Source organism: Myotis myotis, unplaced genomic scaffold (genome assembly GCF_014108235.1).
Source record: "Myotis myotis isolate mMyoMyo1 unplaced genomic scaffold, mMyoMyo1.p scaffold_m19_p_3, whole genome shotgun sequence".
In the NCBI taxonomy this organism is placed as follows: Eukaryota; Metazoa; Chordata; class Mammalia; order Chiroptera; family Vespertilionidae; genus Myotis; species Myotis myotis.
Genome location: NW_023416335.1, coordinates 163,281,327 through 163,305,276, shown reverse-complemented (window position 1 = coordinate 163,305,276; position 23,950 = coordinate 163,281,327). Strand labels below are relative to the sequence as shown.

At 40.3% G+C, this 23,950-nt stretch overlaps 1 protein-coding gene and 1 pseudogene across 9 annotated transcripts in view; both read left to right on the top strand.

Annotated features, from left to right (window-relative positions):
- The window catches only part of DIP2B (disco interacting protein 2 homolog B), a 231,165-nt gene that overhangs the window by 186,520 nt on the left and 20,695 nt on the right, over window positions 1–23,950 (top strand). For all 9 annotated transcript variants that reach the window (XR_004965843.1, XM_036297858.1, XM_036297860.1 and 6 more), the window contains 10 exons: window positions 410–546; window positions 4,182–4,262; window positions 6,763–6,890; window positions 8,602–8,716; window positions 11,074–11,275; window positions 16,468–16,577; window positions 16,715–16,795; window positions 19,822–19,945; window positions 21,197–21,318; window positions 22,757–22,868. Coding sequence is in view for 8 of the 9 variants with exons in the window: in XM_036297858.1 (XP_036153751.1) it covers window positions 410–546; window positions 4,182–4,262; window positions 6,763–6,890; window positions 8,602–8,716; window positions 11,074–11,275; window positions 16,468–16,577; window positions 16,715–16,795; window positions 19,822–19,945; window positions 21,197–21,318; window positions 22,757–22,868 (1,212 nt within the window). In the remaining variant the exon portion in view is untranslated. The remainder of the gene's footprint in view (window positions 1–409; window positions 547–4,181; window positions 4,263–6,762; window positions 6,891–8,601; window positions 8,717–11,073; window positions 11,276–16,467; window positions 16,578–16,714; window positions 16,796–19,821; window positions 19,946–21,196; window positions 21,319–22,756; window positions 22,869–23,950) is intronic.
- On the top strand, window positions 22,379–22,512 carry LOC118652404 (annotated as a pseudogene).

The following is a 23,950-nucleotide window of genomic DNA, read 5'->3' as shown; positions in this document are numbered from 1 at the left end:
TGCCGTAATTGCCACGCCATTGGGACTGGCAGGAAGAACACACTGCTTCCATGAGTGTTTTGAGTTTGATCTGCCTTGGGGAAATTAATTCACCTTTCTTTGGACTTTGCAGTCATTTTTAATGTCACTGTCTTTAAAAGCTTCAGTCTGCATCTGTTATATGTTTTGTTGCTGTTGTTGTTTTGCTGAATTTAAAAAAAAAAAAGTATTTGTCTATCATCAGAGTAGATGGTATTTAAAGATGGAAATTTCAAATAAACCTATGTAGTTCCAGGTCTATTTTTAACATTTTTCTTTGGTTATTCTTACTCAGTGCCACTCACTAAATACAAAACTTTCCTGGCTTCACAAGGATGAAGCATAGGTTTTCCAGGGTCTCTGCTTCTTGACTGTGTTTTCTGTGCACTAGGGATGATGTGCATCGTGAGACCTGATGGACCTCCCCAGCTCTGCAGAACTGACGAAATTGGAGAGATCTGTGTCAGCTCCAGAACAGGGGGCATGATGTACTTTGGGCTTGCTGGTGTGACCAAAAATACCTTTGAGGTACATGAAATTAAAATGTTGCCAGGAAAATGTTTGGTGAGGGTGTCACTAGGGCAGATGACTTGGTTCATGGGAAATAGCATAATATAGTGGGTTGAAGGTATATGCTCCAGAGCTGGGCTGCCCTAGTTCAAATCCTAACTCTGCCACTCACTCGCTGATTTTAGGTGAGTTGCTTAACCTCTTTGTGCCCCAATTTCTTTATATTTAAAATGAGTAACCATAGTAACTACATCATAGGATTGTTTTGAGAACTAAGTGAGTTAATGTTTATAAAGTGCTTAGAGCAGCACCTGGCACACAGGAAGTGCTACTGTTAAATTAATAAGTTAATAAATAAGAGGCCTTACAAAAATTCCTTTGGTGATTATGCCATGGTTTGAACTTTATAAGCCCAAATATTTAATTTTAACAGAATATAGTGAGAATCCATCTCTTAAGTGTAGACTCAAGTGAACTGAGCTCACAAAGACGGATGTAAACCAGAATGTCAGGTCTCTAAGAAAAAATGAAGAACTGTTCTGTCACGGGCAGATTGCTCCTATCATTCAAACTTTCAGTGAGACAAGTATTTATTGAGCACCTTCTATGTGTCTGGCACCATTCTAGAGGTTTGGAGTACATCAAGAGAATAAACAAACAGAGCTCCTCAGACAGCTCATATTCCAGTGTAACAACCATATTACTTTCCTGCAGGCAGTTCTGCATGTGAAATCAAAATTGTAATGAAAATTTGCCTGGTGAGCCTGGAAATCATAACAGGCATAATTAATTGTCTATATTTTATAATTGGTATTAACCTACCTTAGGGTACCTTTTAGGGAACAGAGAACAGCCATGTCCCTTTCATACTAGACAGGGCTTATATGACCACAACCAGTTTCAGTTCTTCAAGTTTCCTTTTTTTTATAATTTAGACTACTGGTTCTCAATATGGCAGGGCCCATCTATCTACCATCCCATTTGAAAATCAGTGCATATAATTAAGTAGTGTTAGATGTAGCTGATGGGAGAGTGTTATCTATGTAAATGGTGTGGTATTTGAAAAAAATTTAGAATTCCTGGGCTCACTATCATTTATATTTACACGGCCTAAAATGGTATAACATAAATTATTAAATGTCTGTCAGTTATTATCGTCGTCATCATTGTCACTGCTATATTCTTGCCCTACCGTCAAACGTTAAGACCAAGGCACCTTAACAGGAGTAGACTCTCATAAACTCTTCAGGTGACTGATTACCTCTGCTGAGTGTATATACATGTCACTAATTCAAATCTTACCTTATTTCTTTTATTTTAAAAGTGTTTGTACTACATATATTTCTCTTTTTTTGTTGTTAATCCTCACCCGAGGATATTTTTTTCCATTGATATTTAGAGAGAGTGGAAGGAAGGATAGAGGGAGGGAGGGGAAAAGAGAGAGACATTGATGTGAGAGAGACACATCAATTGGTTGCCCCCCGAACATACCTGGGAACATGGCTGGGGATTGGACTTGCAACCCAGGTATGTGTTCTTGGTGGGGAATCGAACCCGTGACCCTTTGGTGCATGGGCCAATGCTCCAACCGCTGAGAAACACTGGCCAGGGCTACATATATTTTGAATACCTGAATTTTTCTGTTGCATTTGCCTTATATAAACAAGATTCTCAAGCAGTGTTAGAAGATACTGATGATATTTGGTTATATTGCCTTTCCTACAAGGACAACTGCCTGATCAAAATTCTTAGACTTAATACCAAACTGCTAGGTCCGTAGTAATGAAGAAATTTTGAAATCTGCAGTATAAATTTAATGATAGTGAAGTAGAATAAAAATCCTAAATAAAAAAGGAGACAACTGTTGCCTGGATTTGCAAGTTAACATTTCTAATATTTTTCTCACTGGAACCTTATATATAAACCCTGAAGAATTTTTCAACGTGGGTAACATTTTACTAGGACGAAAGACCTAGTAATAATGACTCGTCAGAAAATAAAACTGTATTTCAAAAATAAGCTCCTGAAAACTTTTTAGCACCTATGATAAGCAAAGAGCTAATTTTCCATTGTCCCCACTTATTAGCTGTTTGATTTGAGGCAAATGAAACTTTCTGTGTCTTATATTCCCATCTGTAAAATGGAAATAATAATCCCGTTTCATAAGATTGCCTTGAGGATTAACTATAAAACAGCTCGTCCTGTGGCTGGCACAATAATAAGCATAATAAATGTTAGCTATTGTTATAATTGTTCTCTATATATTAAAAAAAAATCTTAAAAATTAAAGAGAAAAACACCAGTCAAAAAGAGCAAATAAACAGGAGACAGGAACAAGCTATTTGTAAAATACAAATGATCAATGAACTAAGGAAAGAAAATCCATCCATATTACTAATAAAGAAATACAGTTTAAATATCAGTGGGATATCTTTGTCTTTGTTTGTTTGTTTGTTTGTTTTTGCCTACCAGATTGGCAAAGTTTGGAAAAATTGATAAGGTATAGTATGAGTTAGAGTACAGGAAAAACAGACATTCTCATATATTATTGGGGGAATGTAACTGATATAACAGTTTTGTAAAGATAGTCTGTTAAAATTGAAAAGATTTGTGCTTCTTATTCCAATGCACAAAAATGTATATAGGAGTATTCAGTATAGCACTGCTTGGAATAGTGAAAAATTAGTTGATGTACACAGCTATGCAGACTGGTTACTTTCTGATAACTGCTAATTCTAATAGTTTCCTGAGTACTCACTCTGGACCAGCCACTGTGCTGATGTCTGCAAATCTGTTTACATTCCCTTAATCTTTACTGTAAGCTTGTGCGTGAGAGGCATTGGGAATTTCATTTTATGGCAAAAGAAACAGAGGTTTAGGAACGTCCAGGAACTTGCCCAAGATCCACATTAGTAAGTGGCAGAGCCAGGTATTGACTTACATTTGACTCCAACGGCTATGCCCGCTGTCCTCTGTGCAATGGTATATTACAGAACTATTGTACAAAGGGAGCCATATAGACTATTACCAACTTCTAAAGGTATCCAAGATATGTTATGTGAAAAGGCAAGTTGCAAAGCAGTATATGTCATATGATCCCTTTAAAAAAAATTTCTTAATAAAAAAATACAGAGAGATGAACAATAAATTGTAAATGATTGTTATCTCTTAAGGGGGGTAGTATTCCTGTATTCACTATTTACATAATATTAGTATGTATTACTTGTTGTATGTAACTAAAAAAAAAAAGAAAAAGAAAAAAACAAAAAACAAACAAACAAAAACAACACTTAAAGACTTGAAAAACCAAAACAGCCTAGCCAGGTAACTCAAGTAGTTCTGTTAGTTAGTGTATCTTCACATACAAGAAGCAACCAATGAATGCATATGTGTCTCTTCTCCCCTCCTTTCCCCTCCTATTCTCTGTTTTCCTCCTTCCCTCCCTCCTTCTTTCTCTTCCCCTCTTTCTCTCACAAACCAATTAAAACAAATACATATTTTTTGCAAGAGAAAATACCAAACTTAATATATGCACAAGTATGGGAACCCTGCATACATGAAAGGCAGAGATCCCACATGCATGAGAGGTTCTTAAATACATTTTTAAATTAAAATCTCAGATTGTCACTTTATTTTTTTTTTCTGTGTTTTAGGTAATTCCAGTGAATTCTGCAGGCTCTCCTGTTGGGGATGTGCCATTCATCCGATCAGGATTGCTGGGGTTTGTAGGGCCCGTAAGTGATGTTTTCATGTTTGTTTTGATGCATCTTATTCAGATATTTGGACTTTGATCCACAGAACAGAACAAATTCTGATTAATCCAAGAGTGTTATAGGGCCACTTACTTATATTTAAAGCATTTTCTATAAGAATGTAATAAATGCGTTAAAAGTTTATTGTTTCTGTTACCCAAGTTCATTGACTCCTCCAAATTGAGACTTTATTTTTTTATTTTCAAAACTCTTTTTACTTACTCTTGCTATCCTTCTTTCATTAAAGAAGGGTAAACGCCCAGCCTGGTTTGTCTTCCAGACGGAAAGTATAGTGTCAGTCACCGGTGACTGGCATGGGGCTTAATGTGTTAATATGCGTCAATAAGTTATAAGTGCTGTTTTATTTAATAGCAAAGGGAAACCATAATAAATAGTGTACAAAGCATTTTCATACAGATTATCAGCAATACCACTTGTATAATAGTAAATTCTTTGAATGAAAGCAATTTGTTTTCCAGCACATGGTATTTAGAGTCACTGGGTTTGTAGAGACAATTAGGACCCGAAACTTGTTTTCAAAGAGCTTATAGCTAGTTTCATGAGCCAGCAAGGAAGGCTTTGCATGACATAATGGGAAGTATGGATTTTACTTTATAAGTAATAGTTATTCCTTATCATAGTTAGGCCCATATACCTCCTTCTGTCTCTAATTACCTCCTTACTCTCGCTTCTCTTCTTTATGGTTTAAGTTCTATAAGAAAAGATATAATTTTTTAAAAATATATTTTATTGATTTTTTACAGAGAGGAAGGGAGAGGGATGGAGAGTTAGAAACATCGATGGGAGAGAAACATTGATCAGCTGCCTCCTGCACATCTCCCACTGGGGATGTGCCTGCAACCAAGGTACATGCCCTTGACCAGAATCGAACCTGGGACCTCTCAGTTCGCAGGCCGACGCTCTATCCACTGAGCCAAACCGGTCAGGGCAAAGATACAATTTTATTATAGTTCTTTCCCAATATTCATGGGGAATGGTGGAGGGAAGGGAATACCTCTAAGAGAATCATTCTTCTAGAAAGAGAAGTCTACACCTATTGTCTTGACTTCCTCACTCAGCACCAAGAAGTTCTTTTTTTTTTTTTTTTTTTAATATATCTTTATTGATTTCAGAGAGGAAGGGAGAGGAAAAGAGTTAGAAACATCAATGATGAGAGAGAATCATTGATTGGCTGCCTCCTGCACATCCCCTACTGGGGATCGATCCCACAACCCAGGCATATGCCCTTGGCAGGAATCAAACCTGGGACCCTTCAGTCTGTAGGCCGACGCTCCACCCACTGAGCCAAACCAGCCAGGGCAGCACCAAGAAGTTCTCAAGGACCTAGCTCCTTGTAGCTTACCACTGCAGCCATCACATCTGCATTCCAGGAAGCAGGACAGAGGAAAGGGTGCAGTCCTGTTCTCCTGTAAGGAAGATTCCCTGAAGCTGCTGACAACACTTCCACTTATATCCCGTTGTTCTGACCTAGCCAAGTGGCCCACCTAGCTGCCAGGGAGGGTGAAGTGCCATCCTTACTTTGATCAGCCCTGCCCAGATAAAAATTCTGATAGTGTGAAAGAATGAAGAAACGGATGTAGGAGACCAGTGCCTCTCTCATTTTCTTTATTTCCACCTCAGCATTTTCACACTATATTGGAAATGCATGGTTCTCTTCTGTTTTCTGAGACAGACCAGTGACTTCTTGAGACTGGAGGTTATGTCATACTTACATATCCGGTCAGTGTATGGCACTGCATTATGCCCAGTCAGCCAGTGAGTGATGTTCACATGGAGATGACAACTAGATAGTGAATATATGTCAGTTTTACAAGAAATTTAGGAAATCTGTAGTGAATGGAAAAAGTTAATTTATTGCAAGTGGGTCTGGGGAATTATTGATAATATTAAATAACAAATAAAATTATTAAGCAGTGGTGCTTTTAGGGCATTAACAGCATCCTTTCCTGCAGCTCTGTCATCTTACTGCAGAGGACAAACTCCTGCAGTCTTCCTTTGACCTTTCTTTATTAGCCTGTTTGTGATCTTGCCAGATGGAAAAAGCATCACCCTTATAAACTTGAAACAGTCATTCTAACATCAAAACTATTTTTATTTCTTCCTAATTCCAGTATTAATTGACAACATTTTTCTCCTCTGCATCCATCCCATGAATAGTTACAGAAAATAAATTAATACATAATCATGACTGGGAAAATAAACTATGCTTATATGCCATCCTAGTTGCTTTCTTATAAGAATAAATATGAGTAGATTCCCTTAAGACCCCATTAATTGTAAGATACCACAGGTTTTTTCCCACTGATTTCCAAGATGCTGTGATGTGAAATATTTTCTCAGAATCAGTAAAGTTTGGTATTGTTTCTTACATTTTTCATGAGATTTATTTCAAGGCAGAAGTAAAATGTTTGTTTTACTATTTAAATTATGGAAATCAAGGTAAATCACTGTTATCTTTCAGGGCAGCTTGGTGTTTGTGGTTGGAAAAATGGACGGGTTACTCATGGTTAGTGGTCGAAGACATAATGCTGATGACATTGTTGCTACCGGATTGGCTGTGGAATCAATAAAGACTGTTTATAGAGGAAGGTGAGTAGTGCAAAGTTCAAATGTTAACATTTTTAGTAGAATCTAAATATATCAGGTGATTTGATGATATTCTGTAGATTCTCTTTCAAGTGATTGGGTTATTTTGGGTTACGCCTAGCAGAAACCAAGCTTTGAATATTTGTCTTAAAATGTCTGGTTCTTTGGCTGTAATTGAGAGAAATAAGACATAATGATATCCCTGTGTTTCAGTTTTTAATTGTCACTATTTGTTGAGGACTGAGGAGGATTCTAAAATGTTGAACTTCCTACATTCCTTCAATACAGAAGTAGTCCCATTCAGTCTAATTGAGAAAAATGCTGGGAGTTTTACATCTAAGAATTGTTTCTCTTACTCATCTCTAATTTATTATATCATTTTAACACAGAGATTGGCATAGCACTTAAGTACCAATTTCAAATTCCATGGGTGAAGTCAATTAGATACCTTTTTTCCTTTGCTTATTATTTGAAGAAAAGATTTTTGATACATATTTGAATAATGCATGTCCTGTTCGATAGTTTACAATCATGGATATATGTTTTAAAGCAATCTTGGTGTCCCTTTAGTATTTGAAGAGGAAAAAGGAATTAAACCAATACAGAACCAATTCTTGAAATGTGTAGTTTTTGTCATGGTATAGCTTCCTATGAGATGTAAACTCTGTGGGGCACTAGACCTGACTTTGGTCACAGCTATACCCATAACACTCAGCAGAGCACCTGGCACACAGTAGGTGTTCAATAAATATGTGTGGATGAAAGGAAGGAAGGGAAACGGTCAGGTGTGTGGGTATATTCAGTTCTCCAATGACTTCCCATTATTTCATGCATTCATTCTACAACTGTTTATTGGGTGCCCACTGTATGCCACTGTTCTTGATGTTCACGGTGTGGTGTTGAACAAAACAGGCCTTGTGAAGCCACATTCTCATTGGGGGAAACGGACAGTAACCACATAGGGAAATAGATAACGTATGAGATGATGACAAATGCAGAAAAAAACATAGGGTGGGGGTGTGATTGCCAGTTCCTATTAGGTGGTCTGGGAATGCCTTATTAGTAAGGGACGTTTGAGCGGAGACCCCTCTTAAAACACCCCTCCCCTTGGCCTACCAGGTCCTCTGTGACCACCTGGCCTGGCTCTGACCTCTCCCCACTGCTCTCTGCTTCACCACTCTGCTTCAGGCACACTGGCCTTCTTGCTGTTCTTCAAACCTGCCAAGCTCGTTCCTACCTCAGAACCTTTTCGCTTTCCGTTCCTTCTGCCAGGAAACCTCTTCCTCCAGATCTCCGCGTGGCTCGCGTCCTCACTTCATTCAGGTCTCTGCTCCAGTGTCCACTCCTCAGGAAAGCACACCCCAACCACCTGCCTTCATAGCACACCACTCCACCCCCTCACCCTGCCTCAGTTTTCTCCTAGTGTATATTACAACATGACATTATATTTGTTTGTTCTGTCTCTCTGATATGCAAACTCCATGAAGACAGGGCCTTTGTCTTATTTATCACTGTGTCCCAACATTCACAACAGTGGTGCTTAATACATGTTTTTTGAGTCCTCGTTTTGATAGTAATGATTGTACTTTTTCTTGCTAAACTACTCATTCTTGGCTAGTGTGGTGGGGATGTCCCTTCTCTGTATTCCAACTGAGCAAAGTAAACAGGGCTGGTTTTGAAGGGAGTCCTGATGTGTTTGATCTGTCTCTCTTAGAATTGCTGTGTTTTCTGTGTCTGTATTTTATGATGAGCGCATTGTGGTGGTTGCGGAACAAAGACCTGATGCTTCCGAGGAAGACAGTTTCCAGTGGATGAGCCGGGTGCTGCAGGTGAGCTTCGTTGTCAAAGGTGGCAGCAACCAGCGCTTGCCATTTTCTTCGGTGGACTAGTTATACTACCGTATTTTTTTCTTGCCAATCACTACTTAAATATGCTGGGTGCTATTAACAAAACTAGATAGTTAATACCTTTTCTCCTTGTGGACCACATAGTATTTTTCTGCTCAGGTTGCCAAAAAGAATTGAATTAACTTGCCTCAGCAAATTCTTTCACTTTTTTGTTCCGAAGTGTTTACAACCCATAAAAATTTTAACTGTCCATATGTGGAACACATCTTCGGCAGTAATCAATCCACTTGTCAACAGCTACAGTCTTACTACATGTTAAAAGTGGTGCGTAGAGTGCAAGGGATCCAAATAAATATAGGGTGTTGTTCTTACTTTGAAAGGGCTTTATTGTGAAGTTAGAGATCTGGGTGACATAAACCACTAGGGAAAGGGAAAGATTTGGTTTCAGTATAAGGGATATCTTTCTAGAGGGGGCAGGCTAGAGTGATGAAAGGTGCTTACTTGTCTTCATTTGAATGCCAGCTCCACTCCCCACCACATATATGCCTTTAGGCAAGTTACTTAACCTCAGGGAGCCTATTTCCTAATCTATAGAGTGGGCATAAAATTATTTATATTACAGAGCTATTAGGAGGATTAATTGATAGTAATTAGATAATTAATTGAAGCATTTAGTAAATGATGACTAAATAACATTTCCTGTTACTCTCTGTCCCCTCACTTGTCTTCATTTTTCTACTTAGTATTCATCACCATACTAGAGGCCCAATGCACGAATTCGTGCACCAGTGGGGTCCCTCGGCCCGGCCTGCGGGATCAGACCAAAACCGGCTCTCTGGCATCCCCCGAGGGTCCCGGATTATGATAGGGCACAGGCCAGGCCGAGGGACCCCACTGGTGCATGATCAGGGCCAGGGAGGGCTCCGGGGCTCTGGCCCGTCTCGCATCTAGGATAGGATAAGTATGTTTATATTTATTGTTTTCTACATCCACTATATTATAAGCCCCATGAAGGCCAAGACTTTATCTCTTCTGTTCCCTGCTCAGTCCCCAGAACCTGTTAGCTATGCCAGCACATCATCATAGTAGGCTTAGTAAGTGTTGGTTGGGTAATGAAAGGTCTAAAGAAAACATGACCTGTCCTGGCCATAGCGACTTATATGTCATTGGGAGTGTTCCCAACATCCATAACTGGTCAGCTTGGGCCGTTTGGATTTATTAATTGCCAGTGTAGTTGTAATGTTGTAGAAATGATGCAATCCTGGTATGAATGATAGGGCTAGGTGACTTTTAAGATTTCTTCCTATCCTCGGGGTCTGTGATTCTGAATTATCAGCTGGCATAACATAGGCTATTTGTAGTGGAAATCAGGGAAAGAAAGGATATCTACTGAAGATACACTAGACAGAAAAGACTCTGAAGAAGGTGGGCCTGGGCTGATCTCTGAAAGGTGGATAAGAACCAGACTTGCAAAGAGAGTATTTCTTATACTGTTCCTATTTTCAAACACATGAACTGCTTATTTTCTTCACAATGAACTTTGGGGCATAATGGTTGAATCTTGTAGTGAATTATGTTTTTTCCTGTCACAGGAAACTGAAATTCCCCAAGATATTTGTTACTCTTTTGGAAAGCAACTATAGGAATTAAATGCTATGCTAATTCAAATTCTTGTAAAAGTCATTTGGGGTCTGATTTGCGCATGAAATAAAAGGGCATTATTTTTGCAGTCTCTGTAGCTTCGCAGCTTGGAGCACTTGGATTCATAGTAGAACAGTAAGGGTACCATACGTCCTGGTAGGTAGAGCCCAGTGGTGGTTAATTCCAGGTCTATGTGTAATAAAGTAAATACCTAACTAAGAAAGGTGGTCAGTAGACACCTTACCAAAAGGTGTATTCAGTAGGAAATCAAGGCTACATGCAGTAATACATTTGTTAACTTTCTGTAACTCTGAGATACCGGAGACTTAGGAACTCTGCCAGACTTTCCACTTGTTGCTGTTGATAAGGAGGGTAGTTGGAGGAGTATTGATTTTTACGTTTATTCTTTTGCCCTTTTAAGTTGTTTAAAACAACCAAAACACATTACTAGGTTTTTCACATTATCACTCAACATATTGAGGCTTGCAAGTCAGTGTTTACCTCTGCCCTTTTAGATAGTATCTTACCCTTCTGTTGACTTCTACCATCATTGAACGGATTAGGTAACTTTAGATATATGGGATCTTAATAATCTTCCAGATTCCAGAGCTAGAATAGAATGTATAGAGAAAGAAAATTCTAGAATAGAATAATGAATTGTGTAAAATTAATCTCACAGAATATTTCTCTTTTTCCAGGCAATCGATAGCATTCATCAAGTGGGGGTTTATTGTCTTGCTCTGGTGCCTGCCAATACATTGCCAAAAACTCCACTAGGAGGAATCCACATATCTCAAACGAAACAGCTCTTTCTAGAAGGATCTCTACATCCATGCAATATCCTCATGTGCCCACATACATGCGTGACCAATTTGCCAAAACCCCGGCAAAAGCAACCAGGTAATGTGCTGGCTTTGAAGATGTAATGGTGAGATTGTAAATTCAAGAAGCTGAGTTTCCCCCCCGTGATTCTTTCTCTAAAATCAGACTTTACAAAAGTTAGCAACGAGAATAGTTATCATCAGACTGAAAGCAGGGAGGACTGAGACCCTGCAGGACGGCTTCTCTTGCTCCCTGTTGGCTCCCTCTCCTAAGTAATTCTTAGTAGTGTTCCTCCTTTCCCCGGGATGTGAGGCACGGAGTCAAGACACTCAGAATCCCACTTGGGAAGCAGAATAAAGCAAGTCCTACAGGAAGGTTTTAATAAGATAGCTAGTATTTATTGAGTGCCTACTAAAAACCAAATATTAGCTAATTTTTATGTTTTACAAATGTGATCCTAAAGCTCTATGCTCAGCTATGGAAAGTAAAGTTCAGGAAAGTTAAGAATTGTGCCCAAAGTCAGATAGATAGTGGCAGAGGTGAGCGTCACACTAATTGACTCTAAAATCCATGCTCTGAATTGCTAAATCACACTGCCTTTCGGTTGGGACTCTCTTACCTAGAGTCACCCCTCATTCCTTTTAGCTTTCGGTGTCTGGGCCTGTAACAGCTCTGAGGGGAAAAGTGTTTAATTCTGAAATTTTCTGAATTGTAAGCACAGGTAAATAGCATGTTTGGCATTTGCCATATTCCTATGACTTCAAGACGCAAATAAGAGTATATGAATTGCCATATGGAAAAGAAAAACAAAACAGTCAATTTCCCCCTTTTGCCTAATTTCTGAGCAGACGTAGGTTATAGCGCTGAGTTAGGAGGCTAAAGGCAGGAGTAATTGATTGATGGTCAGTCATGTTAAACTGTCGGTTCAATCCAACATGAAATCATTAAGTTTTATTGATGCTTTTTCATTTCATTGAGAAGTCAGTGAGAGGCTCCTGGTTTCCTGTAGGCCTTAAAACATGAGAGCCCAAAACTAGCCTTTACGGATCCTGCTGCCGCCACACGCACGATGTACACCAGCACATCAGTCTCCATCTGTGCTGGGGAGAGAAGGTAGCAGTGGGAAGATAGGAAAGGAAAGGGAAGCGTAGCATTTAATTATATGTCTGTAAGACCGCTTTTACTGAAAAGTAAACATGAATGCTCAGTAACAAAATACAAGTACGCCTCTGACTCTAGGTATTTTTATCACGATATTAAAATGTTAATATGCTCTGCAGTAGTTATTACATCGGGGTTCTTGTGGCTAAGATCATCTATCACAGTTGTTTATCTAGATGTTATTGTCAGCTCACCAACTAACCTTATCTTAGTAACAGTGTGTGTAGAGCTAAAGTATATATGACATTTATTAGTTTCTGCTAGTAGAAATAAGAGTTTAAGGAGGCTAATATTCTAAAGGGACAATTAAAACCAAGAAGTTTGTATGTTAGTAATTAAGAAATGTATAAAAAGTATACATTTATTACCTGCCTAAGTATCTGACAGATGTATAAAATACACAATCATTCTCCATCTCAAATCCTGTTACACTGAAGTCCTACAGTCATTTTTCATGTGAATAAAATTCTATTTAAATTGCATTTAATCTAGAATTCCTTTAACAAAACATTTGTGTCATAATAGATGCTTAAAATGTGCTACTTAGGGACATAGGAGCTGCCTAAAAACATTGCTTTTGCTAGCCAGATTTCACCTAATTTTATTAAATGATAAAACCTATTTCAGAAATTTATTCCTAAGCCCACATGGGCGTAACATCCACCTGTCTTCTGGAAGAAAGCATTAGGTTTGGCTCTGTTTTTTGCTGTCTGTTGTGATTACCTGCTAAGATCTAAGTGGGATATAATGGGTCAGATCAAAGCAGTTTGGAAATCATGGGATAGATGGGTTGGAGATGATGTGGGGATCGCATGACAGGTTGGGGTTTAAGAAGAATACAGAGTTGAGATGGGTAAAAAGAGAGGAAAGGAAGATGGAAAAAGTGTTAAGGCAGTCGGGGGCGGGGGCGGGAATCTCATTGAGATACCTATCTGCTGGAGCTATTGTCTAAAGAATGGGAATGTGTTAGGGCTGATTTGGGCTGCAAGTTTCAGAAAAACGTAACAGCAACTTAAACAGGAGACAGGTTTATCTCTTTCTAAGGTAAAGGAAAGGCAGAGCTAGGCAGTCCAGGACTCGGATGGCAGCTCCTCAGTCGTTAGGATTCCAATTTTCCACCTCTCTGCTCTTGTATTACATCAGTCAACTATTACTATAGCTGTGCTGCATAACCCTAACGCTCAGCAGCTTAAATAAGAAGCACTTGTTTTTCACTCATGGGATGTGGAGCTGTGGGCTGGGATCAGCTGGCTGGCCTTGGCTTCAGGCTGTAAGTTGGGTTAGAGTCATTCCATGTGTCTCCTCATCATGGGACCAGCAACTACCTGGGCCATATTTTTGTCAAAGCAAATGGCAAAAGCAAGAAGGCAAGTCACATCACACAAGCATCTTTAAAACTTGTGTTTATGTCCTGTCTTCTAACATTTCATTGTCCCAAACAAGTCAGACCAACCCAGAGTCAGTGGAACAGAGCGGTAGACTCCTCCCATGAGTCACAGCACGGACAGGAAGGGCTGCAAGAAAGTACCAGCCTGCCACACCATCCCTAGGCTTCCTGACCTCCAGCCGTCCTTCCTGCGTTCTAGCCAGCAGGTGGGAGAAAAAGGCAAAGGAGGGAATACCCGCCCCCGTCAAGCATATTTTGTAGAAATTGCATATATCATTTCCTCTGATATATTATTATCCAGTACTATAGCATATAGTCTTTATTCCAGGCGACAAACTGGCGGTTCTGTTTTTAAGGCAAAGGAGGAGAGTAGACATTGGGGTTGATGACTAGTGGTCTTTGCCACAGGAAATGTACAGAGTTTTGTGGGCAAAATAAGGCATATTTACAGCTACAGCAAATGTCAGCAATTAGCCTCCTAGATGCTCCTGCTTTCAGTTACTTTTTACTTTCTGTGACCCATGGGCTCAAGAAATGTACATAGTAGGATCTGAAGAAATTGCTGCTGAATTATTTTTGTTTTAAGTTAACTCTGAAAATTTTACTTTTTAAAAATGTCACACTTTTATTATATTACATGTGAATACAGGATTGGGCAACTAACACAGTCAAATTTGCAGAGCCCTGCCTATATAAAAACCTCTCCAGCATGATATCTGTAACTTATTATGCAGTTTCTTAGGAAGGAATTTTGCACATTATACTTAAAATTGCAGTAAGGCACTTTTGTAAACAAAGTGTTCAGCACTCCATAGACGCAGACAGTGGGGTGGTGAGGGCCTGCGGGAGGGGCAGGGGCAGGGGCAGGGGCAGGGGGGCTGGAGGGGGTCAATGGGGGAAACGGGCCTATGTAATACTTTCAACAATAAAGATTTAAAAGAGAAAGTGTTCAGCACTCAGAGTGTTGGGGTACTTTACACTTTTTGAATTTTTTATTCAATTTAAATTTTTAAATGTTTTATTGGAAATAATTTCACACAAAAATTGCCAAATAATGCAAAGAATTCCCTGTATCCTTTACCCAGCTTTTCCAAATATTTTAAAGTGATTCTATGATTTAAGTGATTTTTTTCCAGCTGCTTCAATATATTCAAGTGCAACAGATTTTGGCAATAAAAGATATTTAATATTAATCTAAGCATAGCATCACCATTAATCAAAACTCAACTGACGATACATTTTGTTATCTTTTAGCCATTTTCTTAGTTTGACTCAGTGGAGTCTTAATCTTTAAGTGACCAACCCACCAAGAAAGGCATAAAGAACACTAGCACCTTTTTCTTAAAATGGGGGGGGGGGGGGGGAGTTCTCCCTTTTTAATAATTTTTTAAGAATTTTAAATTAATTTTTAGAGAGAGAGGGAGAGTGATAGATAGAAACATTGATGAGAGAGGAACATAATCGATGGCTGCCTTCTACATGCCCCCTATGGGCATCAAGCTTGCAACCCGGGCATGTGCCCTGACTGGAAATGGAGCTGATGACCTCTTGGTTCATGGGTTGACACTTAACCACTGAGCCACACCTGCCGGGCTCCCTTTTTACTTTGAAGTGTCAAACCTGTGGAAAAGTTGAAAGAATAGTATAATGGTCACCCGATTACCATCTTCTAGATTAACCAATTGTTACCATTTTTTTAGTGAACTCTTTGAAAGTGGATCGCAGACATCATGGCCCTTCACCCCTAAGTATTTCAGCAGTGTATCGCCAAAGAACAAAAACATTCTCCCAAAATTTTCCTAATCAACCATTATCCTATTAAGAAATTTAACCTTAATATAATGCTTTCATCTAATAGTACACAGTCCATATTCAGATTTCTTCACTTGCTTGTTATAGCTGATTTTTTTAAGATCCAGTATCCCGCGAAGGTCACGAATTGCCTTTGGGTGACATGTTCTTTAATTTGGAAGTTCCCAGCCATATTTTGTCTTCAAGACATGGATGTTTTTGAGGAGTCCAGGCTAGCTGTCCTATAGAATATCCCATAACCTAGCTGTTATTCACTCTCAGTAAAGCACTTCTGATATTCCTGATGAACTAACGCACTCTCAGTTCTTGTAGAAAGCAGATTTCTTTCCAGATCAGATATTCATTACTGATAAACTCACTTTTAGGGTTGTGTTGTGTTTGGAGCATTTGCAACCAACTGTCACCTCCTCAGAGTAAAATCTTCCCTATACCCACCTGCTCTCCTCCGTCCCCCCAATTCCCCAATTCCCATGGGCCTATTTTGTTCTGTACTTATTTGTGTATGTGCTTAGTAGTTGCCTTTCCCCACTAGAATTCAAGCTCTTCGTCTTGTTTGCCCTGTGTTCCCAGTGCCTAGGAGAATGCTCCATTATTTGAACCAGTTTTGGTCGGTCTAAAGCAGCCGTGGGCAAACTACTGCCCTCAGGCCGGATCCGGCCAGTTTGAAATGAATAAAACTAAAAAAAAAAAAAAAAAAAAAAGACCGTACCCTTTTATGTAATGATGTTTACTTTGAATTTATATTAGTTCACACAAACACTCCATCCATGCTTTTGTTCCCGCCCTCCGGTCCAGTTTAAGAACCCATTGTGGCCCTCGAGTCAAAAAGTTTGCCCACCCCTGGTAAAGTATATTGGGACATGTAACTTGAATTACCATCTCCTTGGCTGAATTTTGCCTTTACTTACAGGTGTAGGCCCTGCTTCTGTGATGGTTGGGAATCTGGTTGCTGGAAAACGCATAGCACAAGCTGCAGGAAGGGATCTCGGGCAAATTGAAGAGAATGATTTAGTGAGGAAGGTAAGTTTCCAAAAGTGCTGATTTTTGCAAACAGGGCAGGGACCAAACTTGAACTTCAAGGTAGCAGATGGGAGGTGTGTTATCCAACTTTTCAAAGGTTGCTGAATCTGATTCTTTTTTCTGCTTTGTGACTTTAGCACCAATTTCTGGCAGAGATATTACAGTGGCGAGCCCAGGCAACTCCTGACCATGTACTCTTCATGCTGTTAAATGCAAAGGTATGAAAACTTCATTTTTATATCAAATCAGGTGAATGTTGTAGGAGTATCTTAGGCACTTTTGATCTCTTTCATCAGAAAATGTCTGTTGCCAACTCTGAGGAAAGAGTTACTGCTTTCTCCTTTTTTGACATATGAGGATAAGTTGTGCAATCATTCAAGGTTGAAATGGGACCTCCTGCAGTGTTATTTAATAGTGTCTTTTCTTGTGTTACAATCAAGTCATCTTTTTTCAGTTCTGTGAGGAATGGTGGGGCCAACAATGCAATTACATATATCTACAGATATATGGAATGCATTATGTCACGTAATTTTTTTACCCAGTTTGACTTTTAATTCTTTGATTTCTGCCAGGAAGAAAGTGACTTTAGATCAGCATTTTTAAAACAGTTATTTTTGGTACATACTTAAGTAATTTATTGCTGACAGATAAAAAGCAAATTGAAAATTATTTGAATGCATTTAACTACTGCTTTCTAATGATGGTTCACCAGAATATTGTTTCAGAGGACGGGAGAGGGGAAGAGAGATAGAAACATCAGTGAGAGAGAAACATTGATTGATTGCCTCCTGCACGCCCCCTACTGGGGATCAAGCCTGAAACCCGGGCTTATGCCCTGACTAGGAATCAAACTGGTGACCTCTTTGTGCATAGGACTATGCTTAGCCCACTGAGCCACACCAGCTGGACAGAGCCCTCATTCTTCACTTAGACAGCCTCTGCGAGATAGTATGATACGATGCCTTTGTAAAACAGTTATTTATGTATGTATTTGTTAGTCCTCACCCGAAGATGTGTTTTTTAAGCAGTTAAAATTAATGTTTATTTAACCAAATATCTCCCAAATATTATCAACTCAACATGTCAATATAAAAATTATTAATTATATATTTAACATGTATATGTGAAATCTAAGTCTATGTGTATTTTTAAAGTTAGAGTACTTTTTCATTCAAATGCTAAATTTGCACCAGAAATATTTGGTCTATATTTACATATCCTACAATTGGTAGTTGAAAAAGTAGATTAATGCCCAAGTTATTCCAAACATACTTAAAAGTGTTTCAATAACTGAGTCAAGTTTCACCGAGGATATGTTTTCATTTGTTTTAGAGAGAGAGAGGGGGAGGGGGAGAGAGAGAGAAACATCAGTAGGTTGCCTCCCATACGCATCCCAACTGGGGATTAGCCTGCAACTGGGCATGTGCCCTGACTGGGATTGAACCCACAACCCTTCTGTGCACAGGACGACACTCTAACCATCCGGGCCACCCCAGCCAGGGCAGATATGATACCTTTTTTAAAATGTTTCTTGTGAATTTATATAATAGTGGTTACATCTTGTATTTCTCTATATTTTCCAAATTTTCTATATGGAACATGTCCCTATTTTATATTACTGAAATTTTTTTAAAAATGTTATTTTTAAAAGAAACTGTTAAGCCCTAACTGGTTTGGTTCAGTGGATGGAGTGTCAGCCTGCGGACTGAAGGGTCCCGGGTTCAAATCTGGTAAAGGGCACATGCCGGGTTTCGGGCTTGATCCCCAGTGGGAGGCAGCCGATCAATGACTCTCTCATCCTGGTTCATAGGTCGATGCTCAACCACTTAGCCACAGTAGCCGGGCTGCTTTATATTTTATGCACTTTCCCATTTGTGGGAAATTTTTACAAGGGAAAGGAGTTTAAAAAGCCCAGGCTAGTGAAACTTGAATGTATAATAATAAAAGCGTAATATGCAAATTGACCAAATAACTGAACAGCTGAATGACCTTCTGGATGACCACACTGTGACACGCACTGGCACCAGGCCAGCCAAGGGGGTTGTGATGCGATTGGTCGGTGGGGGGGCCCGCCATCGCCCCACAATCACCCTGCAGAGGGAGGCCCAGGCTACCAGCCGATGGGACAATCGATCAGGGGCGGGGGGGGCGGGCCCTCCTTCTGCTGGAGGATCGATAGCAGAGCCCCACAGTTGATCGCCTCAAGGAGGGAGGCCCAGGCTATCCAGCCGGCAGCGCTGCAGCAGGTGGGCAGGACCTCCCTCTGCAGGATGATCGATCTGGGGGCCCTGCGATCCATCGCCCCGCCCCACTGAGGGAGGCCCAGGCCACCAGCCAGCGACACTGTAGCAGGTGTGTGGGGCCGGCCAGCGATTGCCCCGCAGAGGTATACCCAGGCCAGCCAAGCAATCGCACCCCACACCTGTCAAGCGATCGCACCCCACTCCTGTCGCCTGCAGAGGGAGGTGACTGGTGGCTGGGGAGGGGGAAGCAGCAGAGCACAGATGGCAAGCAGTGGCAGTGGCGGGGGTGGGGCCAGCTTCCAGCAGCCGGGGGAAGGAAAGCCCCAATAGGCCCTGATTGCAGGCCAGGCCTAGGGACCCTACCCGAGGGGTCCTGGATTGTGAAAGGGTGCAGGCAGGGCTGAGGGACAGCCCTCTGTTCCCCACCCCACCACCCCCCATGCACAAGTTTTGTGCACCAGGCCTCTAGTTGATAATAAGGATATTTATGAAGACCCACAGGGGAAATTATTCTCAGGATCAGTAATAGTTGGCCATCTTCTGATCTGCTAATCGTCATTATAGCTAGTAACACTGATTGTTTCTGTTTTGTTTACATCTTTGCTGTTAGAAACTCAATCAGATATGTGCTTAATGCCCAGCAAATGCACATGACACATGGTCAGCATTGATTGTCCTGCCCTCATCCTACTAGCAGTCCCTTTATTTTCCCTTTACTCTTATTTCCTCGTTTAAATGAAAATATTCCTGTGTATTTCTAAAGCTATTTTAAGCAAGAAAGACTGTAAGTACATATGTTTGATTTAAGTTAATATTGATATTCCCTAAGTACCTTTAGACATTGAAAAAGAATGTCCTTTGGCACCAGAGGGATTTTCACTAGAATTGATAAATAGCTAAAAACAATCTTCCATGGCACAGTCTTTTAGGTATAAAATCAAATTGGCTATACTTGTTACTGTTTTATTTTCTTAATGATCTATATTTCCTCCTGTTTAAAGGGCACAACCGTGTGCACAGCCAGCTGCCTCCAGCTTCACAAGCGAGCAGAGAGGATTGCGTCAGTTCTCGGTGATAAGGGACATCTAAATGCAGGCGACAATGTGGTGTTGCTCTATCCACCTGGTAAGTGTTGAGTTGGGAGACTGCACCTAAGATCCATTATTAGGCTATAGGCTAAGAGGACAGGAACTCAGGGCCACCTGCATGACCATGTAGGCTGTGCACCTCCCGACTTCCGAAGACCCTTGCACACGGGCTAAGATGCGAGTTAATGTAGTGAGGCAGCATAATGGCTCTTCTGGGACTGGGTCTTTTGTATTTACTCTCTATTTTCATTCTCTAGCATAGTGCCTGGCACTGTGGTAACTATTGAATGAATGAAGACTTTCTGACTTTTGAGATGCTTTGTTTGTAGGAATGTTGAGAAATGGGACCATTTTACCCAGTTTCTAAAAGAAAGTTGTCCATGAACCCTTTTGACTTTAAGTTGTTCATATCATAATTGATGTGTAGTATTCCTCTTTTATTGCTGTTTTCATCTTCCATACTCTAATTCAACAACCTTCTCCTCACAGAGGGACTCTGAATTATTTGATGACAGATGTAAATATTCAAAATTTTAGGTGAAATATTTGAGTTGTCTCTTTCTTTATTCTTCTTCCACCTAACCCACTCATATATCCAGCCTTCTTTGGTCTTTTATTTCATTTTGCTTTGTGATTACTATGCCATTTTATTTACATTGATAGTAAGATTTCTTAAAAGGTCAGGTGGTAAAGGAATCCTTCCTATGGTGTTCCTGTCTTACTGTCTTCCATCGACCAGTTTATTATGACATGGTGATGGAGCAGAACACTTTCTGAGGAGGCCACCTGCTAAGTCCTGATATTGTAGAGTCTTCCTCATATGACCTCCCTAAAACTTGTACCCACTGATGGAGCCACGTGTTAGAAATTAAATTGCTCTTCACCTGGGGTGGCCTTCTACAGATTTAGAGAAAACTCGTGTGTTCCTCATCTCTCCTTTTCCCTTTCTTTTATTTACCAAGTTCAACATCCCTAATTTCTGCAGTTAATTCTCTTAAGTGACATCAAGTAATGAAACCAAAACACCTTCTTGGGGTATCTTTCAAGAGTTTTCTTTACTTCTGACTTCCTTTCTTCTTATTGATTCTTGTCTTCTCTCTCTCTTTTTTTTAAGTTGTTTTATGTGCTTTCTCCTTCCCCTTCTATTCCTTCTCAGTTTTAAAAATTCCTTCTGCTAGTGTCTCTGTTATGTTATAGTCTGAATAACCCATTTGACACATGATTTAATAAAGGTGTGCCTTTAGTTTCACAGTGATGCTAGGCAGCTACGCAACTGACTGTCTTGCAGGCATCGAGTTAATCGCTGCATTCTATGGCTGCCTGTATGCGGGGTGCGTTCCTGTGACTGTCCGGCCTCCTCATGCTCAGAACCTTACCGCCACATTGCCCACCGTCCGCATGATTGTTGATGTGAGTACCAAGTATACCTTGTCCTCATCTCATAAAATCCCAATTTAGACAACTAAGGATTCTTACTAATTCTCCAGTTCTCCTGAGTCAGAAAGTCAAATCTTTCTCCTAAAAACAGCTTATTTTTTCTTAATCGGACCAAATTGACCAGTGTTATTTAGTGGAAGAGTATGGGAAAGTGGTTATTGGTGAGGTACAGAATTATGTGCATTATCATGAACATTAAAGAGACAAAGCTATCATGGTAACTCTCTATAAAACATGTTTTTCCCCTTTTTTATTTTTATTGATTGATTGATTTGAGGGAGAGAGAGAAACATCAATTTGTTGTTCTACTTATTTATGCATTCATTGGTTGATCCCTTCTTTTAAAAAAATTTTCTGGTTTTTTTTCTGTACAATAACCAAGGTAATTTTATTTGCCAAACTGAATTCTCCCCAGTGTTAGATCACTTTTATTTTGGTTAATTTTATAAATTCAGTATGTATCCAGCATAGTTTTAAAAAAGTGTCCAGAGCTCGCTCTGGAAGTGACAGAAGCTTCTGCAGAATATGAGAATTGAAGAAAATAAGATAAATCTTTATTGCATCATGTCCTAATGTCCTTTAAAGCAAAGAGTTACAAAATTCCAATTTATGTAACATTTGTTTAAGAACTGCTGCTCTGTCAGCAGTTGGAGCTTGCAGCATAAAACCTGTGTTCACCACAGATGATTTTATTACAAAGTTCAGTTCAACAAAATGCCCTTGTCATATTCTGCAAGGCAGGCCAGAGCAGCAGGGAGGGAAGTTTCCCCCCATTGACACGGTTTATGGGGAGGCCAGTTGTTTTGTGTTTCTGTGAGAGCACAGAGTCCCTCAAATTCAGCATATGTTCTAGGTCTAGTTAGTTTTACCAACCATTCACCAAACTGTCACAAACACCAACTCCTTCCCTGAGCACTACAATTCCATGTTTTTATTTTATTTTGGTCTTCATGAAACTCAAAGAGTGCAGGATCCATACTGAGATTGTAACTATGGAACACCCCCTGAGAATCACTACTGTAAACAACACTGTATACTTACCTGCAGGGGAGATGCCATGATCACGAAGGTGGTTTTCCCAGGGCAAGGCTTATCCCTTGCACCCAGATGTGCGGTTTCCCCAGATGTGGGAAACGCGACTGCATGATTTGTGGTAGTGGGTACTTAAACAAACAAACAAACAAACAACAAAAACTTGTGCGTGAACAAGTCCATCACTCTGAGTTACACATCACCAGAGGACAGATGTAAGGGGAAGCACTGACCTCCACTGTCCTGTGTGTGTGTGTTTAAAACACTGATGTGCCCTGTCCAGTGTGGTGTGCGAGTTGCTCGTAGCAGCAGCCAGCGTCTCTGGTGCTACATGTGAGCTCAGCCTCCTGGTGCTTATTTCTGTTTATTTGTTTTCTAGGTCAGCAAAGCCGCCTGCATTCTCACCACGCAGATGCTAATGAGGTTACTGAAGTCGCGAGAGGCAGCTGCAACTGTGGATGTGAAAACCTGGCCAACCATCATTGACACAGGTGAAGGGGAGATTCCTCCAGAGTTGAAGGAACAAGAGCATTTACTCCCTGGAAGTTCCTAGATTCTTAGCCAAAGATGTTTACGTAGCTCTTACATCACAACACATTCCCTCTGATAAGACAGAGACAGAACTTAATACCCAGTCAGCTTGCCTTACCAAAAGGCTGGATTCTGCAACAGCCAGACCCAGAGAAGCACATCACAACATGCTAAGGCCCCCCAAGACAGTATGTTGCTGTTACTCTAGGCATCATCAAATGTTGGTTAGGTTTTTATGCTGGATATAACCATGTACATGTAGGGCCATGTAAAACACAGATCTGATACAGTCTTGATCTAGATGTGATATAGCACTGGACTAGGAGTCAGAAGACCTGGTTGTAGTTGAAGCTTTAGTATTATCCTATATAATAAAAGGCTAATACACAAATCGACCGAACAGTGGAATAACCTGTCGCTATGACACACAATGCAGGAGCTGTCCCCTGAGGTCAGTGCGCTCCCACAGGGGGAGCACCACTCAGCCAGAAGCTGGGCTCATGGCTGGCAAGCACAGTGGCAGTGGCGGGAGCGCTAATGATGTCCAACTGATGGGAGCGGGCCTAAGCTGTCAGTCGGATATCTCCCAAGGGCTCCTGGACTGCGAGAGGGTGCAGGCCAGGCTGAGGGACACCCCCCCCCGCCAAGTGCACAAATTTCGTGTACTGGGCTTCTAGTTCTCTATATAATCTTGTCTGAGATTACCCTTTTCTAAAATACTACCTGCCCTTGCCTGATTCACATACTTAGTGAGAATATCGAATGCAATATGATATGAAAGTTCTTTGAAAACCATAAAGTTTGCATGAATGTTAATCGGCATTTCTACTAAAGAAGGGAATAAGACGCATGGCCACCTGGAGAATGGTGGGATAGGGGAGAGTGTGAGTTATGGAGCCTGGCAGACAGGGTTTAAATCCTAATACTCTGTTCCTCTCTGCGTATCACCAGTAACTTGGGCAAAACTGTCTATACGATGGGGGTTCTAATAACTACTTTGTGGTGTTTTAAAGATTAAACTGACATAATGTAAAGCACTTCA